The sequence below is a fragment of the Protobothrops mucrosquamatus genome, unplaced genomic scaffold (assembly GCF_001527695.2).
Source record: "Protobothrops mucrosquamatus isolate PMUCROS unplaced genomic scaffold, P.Mucros_1.0 scaffold344, whole genome shotgun sequence".
Lineage (NCBI taxonomy): Eukaryota > Metazoa > Chordata > Lepidosauria > Squamata > Viperidae > Protobothrops > Protobothrops mucrosquamatus.
In genome coordinates, this window is record NW_015386681.1 from 366,782 (window position 1) to 371,261 (window position 4,480).

At 49.7% G+C, this 4,480-nt stretch overlaps 1 protein-coding gene across 1 annotated transcript in view; it reads left to right on the forward strand.

The window, feature by feature from the left end:
• Positions 1–3,032, forward strand: part of PGM2L1 (phosphoglucomutase 2 like 1) — a 47,810-nt gene extending 44,778 nt beyond the window's left edge. Inside the window, exons 12-14 of the mRNA XM_015815477.1 lie at positions 339–528; positions 1,534–1,667; positions 2,930–3,032. Coding sequence (XP_015670963.1) covers positions 339–528; positions 1,534–1,667; positions 2,930–3,032 — 427 coding nt within the window. The remainder of the gene's footprint in view (positions 1–338; positions 529–1,533; positions 1,668–2,929) is intronic.
• Positions 3,033–4,480: the final 1,448 nt, after the last annotated feature.

The window sequence follows — 4,480 nt, forward strand, 5'->3', positions numbered from 1 at the left end:
AATTCTATCCTATCCTATCCTATCCTTTCCTATCCTACCGTATCCTATTCTGTAATCCTATCCTGTAATCCTATCCTGTAATCCTATCCTATCCTATCCTATCCTATCCTATCCTATTCTATTCTATTCTTATTCTACTCTACTCTACTCTACCCTACCCCACCCTACCCTACCCTATCCTATCCTATCCTATCCTATCCTATCCTGTAATTCTATCCTATCCGATCCTATCCTATCCTATTCTATTCTATTCTATTCTATTCTATTCTTTCCCTTGATTAATTGTTCTCACTGTCAGGACTTTTTTTTAAAGCCATTTCTGTCCTGTCCTCTCCTAGGTACGGCTACCACATTTCAAAAACCTCCTACTTCCTCTGTTACGATCCCCCTACAATCAAAAGGATATTCGAAAGGCTCCGAAACTTTGATATGCCTGATTCATACCCAACCTCTTGTGGGACTTATAGTATTCTCCACGTCCGGGATGTCACCACCGGCTACGACAGCAGCCAGTTAAAGAAAAAATCGGTAAGTTGTGTCCTGTCTTAGGCACAAAAGCCAGCTGGGTGACTTTAGGCCAATCACTAGGAGACGGCGAATTCTAGTCCTGGAGTAGGCAGAATGCCAGCTGGGTGACTTTGGGCCAATCACCTGGAGACGGTGAGTTCTAGTCCTCCTTAGGCACAAAAGCCAGCTGGGTGACTTTGGGCCAATCACCAGGAGATGGTGAATTCTAGTCCTGGAGTAGGCAGAATGCCAGCTGGGTAACCTTGGGCCAATCCCTGGGAGACTGGGAGTTCTAGTTCCACCTTAGACACGAAAGCCAGCTGGGTCCAACCCTGGCTCTGTCAACGCTGCTAACATTGGATGTTTTTGCTTTAACAAAAACAAAAATGCAACCATTTTCTTCTTATGTTTTACTCTTAGAGTTAAACTTAGAGTTAGATGATGCCGGGGGGAGGAATGTGCACGAGAGTTTAGCTAGACATAACAATGCTGAACCTAGTGTGAGAACCAAGGTTATTGAAATAAGAGATGATAAGAATTGGCGGGCTGGAGAACTGGAGGGGAAGCCTGCACTTCAAGCTAATTGGGGAATGTGATTTATGACAGTTAATTAGAGGAGGGAATTATGCTTTGATACTATGTGCTCAGGGGAGGGGAATCCAGCTTTTGGCTTCGATTGTGTGAGTGCCGATGCCATGTTACTCCAATAAAGATTCTTTCAGGTAAACAGTGCCTCGAAGTTCTTTCGAAGAGTTTCCTCTGTCGGAACCAGGACAACCTCATTGACCGGTTGTTGTGGGGGAAATAAGAGGGAGGGGTGTGTGTCGGATATGTTCCCCACCTTGTAAAAGGTAACACAGGTGGGATAATAAATAAATAAATAAATAAATAAATAAACACGTCTCCCCCACAGCCCCCGTCCCCCATTCCGTTCAGATTTCAGGCCTCCGTGCAGGCCAAGATGGGAATTGTTATTTTTTGGGGGAAGAGGAGTTGTGATTCCTGGTGCTTTTCCTTCCTCGCCAGGTGTTGCCCGTCAGCAAAAACAGCCAGATGATCACCTTCACCTTCCAAAATGGCTGCGTGGCCACCCTCCGGACCAGCGGGACCGAACCCAAGATTAAGTACTACGCCGAGATGTGTGCGCCGCCGGGCCAGAGGTGGGGAAAAACTCTTTGCTGTCCGCCGAGCCTGATTCCTGGAAGGCTTTAGCCAAGTTGTGTGTGTGTGTGTGTGTGTGTGTGTGTTAGTTAGATGTAGAGGGCAGAGGGAATGGCCTTGAAGGACAGGAGGAAGTTCCGCCCCCAAAGCAGCGGTCAGATAAATGGAGCTGGAGCCTTGGCTTGGAAAGTAAGGTGGACAAGACAACCTCTGCCCAGTTGGTAGGAAATTAAGGTGAGGGAGAGTGGGGAAGCCCACTCGGAGGTGCAAGAGGCTGTTACTATAGCTTTACAGTAAAAGTAGTCCTGACCTCCGCGGTTTTGTAGTCTAGCCTTCCTTGTAGGGTGATGGTTTTTATTTCTGACTTTGGAAGGACCTTCCTCCTTAGATGCACAGGGCAGCATACGTTGGCTCTCCCCTCTCTAGCGTCCCAGTAACAAGGTAATGGAAGGGGGGGGGGGAGACCATTGGCCACTAGAGCCGGTTTCTTGAAGAAGAAGAAGAAGAAGAAGAAGAAGAAGAAGAAGAAGAAGAAGAAGAAGAAGAAGAAGAAGAAGAAGAAGAAGAAGAAGAAGAAGAAGAAGAAGAAGAAGAAGAAGAAGAGGATCTGCTTCTTCTCCTTCTCCTTCTCCTTCTCCTTCTCCTTCTCCTTCTCCTCCTCTCTGCAAACCCGTTCTAGCCCTGATGATGTTCTCTAGTTGGGTCACGAAACGTCTGCAAGAAAACTATCAAGGTCAGAGGCCACCAAGGACCCCACAGTCCTCCTTTTCCTCCTCCCGTTCTCCTTCAACTCCACTTGCACACCCCTCCCCCTTCTAGAACTGATAATGTTCCCTAGTTGGGTCATGAAACGTCTGCGAGGAATCCAACCAGTTCAGAGGGCACCAAAGAACCCACAGTCCTTTTCCTCCTCCTCCTCCTCCTCCTCCTCCTCCTCTCCACAAACCCCACTCCCTTCCAGCGCTGATGAGGCTACCTACCGTAGTTGGGTAATAACATTTCTGCAAGGAAAACAGCCAAGCTCAGGGGTCGCCAAGCACCCCGCAGTTCAACCCTGTCTCCTACTCTTTCCTACTCTTTCCCATTGCCCAGCTGACAGCCCTGTCCTCTCCCCCCCTTCCCCCCCAACTTGACAGCCGAGACTTTGCCCCTGAGGAGCAGCATGTGGTCTGCCCCCCCCCCCCGTACTTTGAGGTTTCAGGACGGTCCTCCTGCTTCCGATGGGGACGGCTTTCCTACTTTTGTCTCCCCTGTTCTGTAGCGACGTCACCTTGTTGGAAGAGGACCTGTCGAAGCTCATCGGGGCCCTGGTGGAGCAGTTCCTGGAGCCCAGCAAGAACCAACTCACCTGGCGCTGTGTGTAGCCGCCCCTTCCCCACCCACCCACCCACCCACCCCTCCCGGCCTTGGCTGTCGTCGGCGTCCTTCCTCCCGCGGTGTCCTGCGGAATCCGGGAACCGAGAGCGAAACCGCCTGCCTCTCCCGACATTCATATTCATAGGTGTCTGTGAGTGTTCGCTGCGCGGGGTGTCTGCCGCGTCCCTTCGCCAGCATCCCGGAGCGGTCACATGTCGTCAGCTTAGTGTAACCAAGTAGTATCCTGCTTTGCCTCTGGCCAGAGATGCCCGCAAGAGAGACGGAACCGGTGTGAGAGGGGTGGGGGGGGGTCTCTGGCACCAGCGAAGACCGGCTGTCTAAATATTCTTGGCTCTACAAAGATCCTTCCGGAAGCTGGTTAGATTATGGAAGAATAATTGTGTTCAGTCTAAAAAAAGCGTTCTGCTTCTACATCGTTAGCTGGAGTATCGGTATTATCTTTACTGTGTTATCAAGTCTTAATTTTTTGGCCAGGGTTTTTTTTTTTTTCCCCTAGCTCATACTGTAGGATTCAGCAGCCCCAGGGCAGGGGTAGGCAACCTTGGCTCTTTTATGACTCGTGGACTTCAACTCCCAGAATTCCTGAGCCAGCATGAGGGAAACTTTGGCCCCTTCATGACTTGTGGACTTCAACTCCCAGAATTCCTGAGCCATCATGGCTCAGCTTGGAAATCTCTCCCTTTCCCCTCAGCTTGGCTGGCTCAGGAATTCTGGGAGTTGAAGTCCAGGAGTCATAAAAGAGCCAAGGTTGCCTGCCCCTGATCTATACCAAAACCAGGGGTGGGCAACTACAGTCCTCTGGACTTCAACTCCCAGAATTCCTCAGCCAGCATGGGGGAAACTGTGGCCCCTTCATGACTTGTGGACTTCAACTCCCAGAATTCCTGAGCCAGCATGGGGGAAACTGTGGCCCCTTCATGACTCGTGGACTTCAACTCCCAGAATTCCTGAGCCAGCATGGCTCAGCTTGGAAACCTCTCCCTTTCCCCTCAGCATGGCTGGCTCAGGAATTCTGGGAGTTGAAGTCCACGAGTCATAAAAGAGCCAAGGTTGCTTACCCCTGGGATCTTCAAACTTGGCCACTTTAAGACTTGTGGACTTCAACTCCCAGAATTCCTCAGCCAGCTGAGGAATTCTGGGAGTTGAAGTCCAGCAGTCATGAAGGGGCCATAGTTCCCCCATGCTGGCTGAGGAATTCTGGGAGTTGAAGTCCACGAGTCATAAAAGAGCCAAGGCTGCCTACCCCTGGACTAGGCCATCCACTCCACACAGCCTTTACAGGTCTTTCCAAAGCGGCGTTTGAAGCTGTGCAATAGATAATTCTCGATATGTTTTGTCTTCATTTTACATGCAATATTTATTTATTTATTTCACTTTTATTTAAAGCTTGACGTACCTTCCAGGTTTTCTATACTTTTGAGTGACGGATAACGGA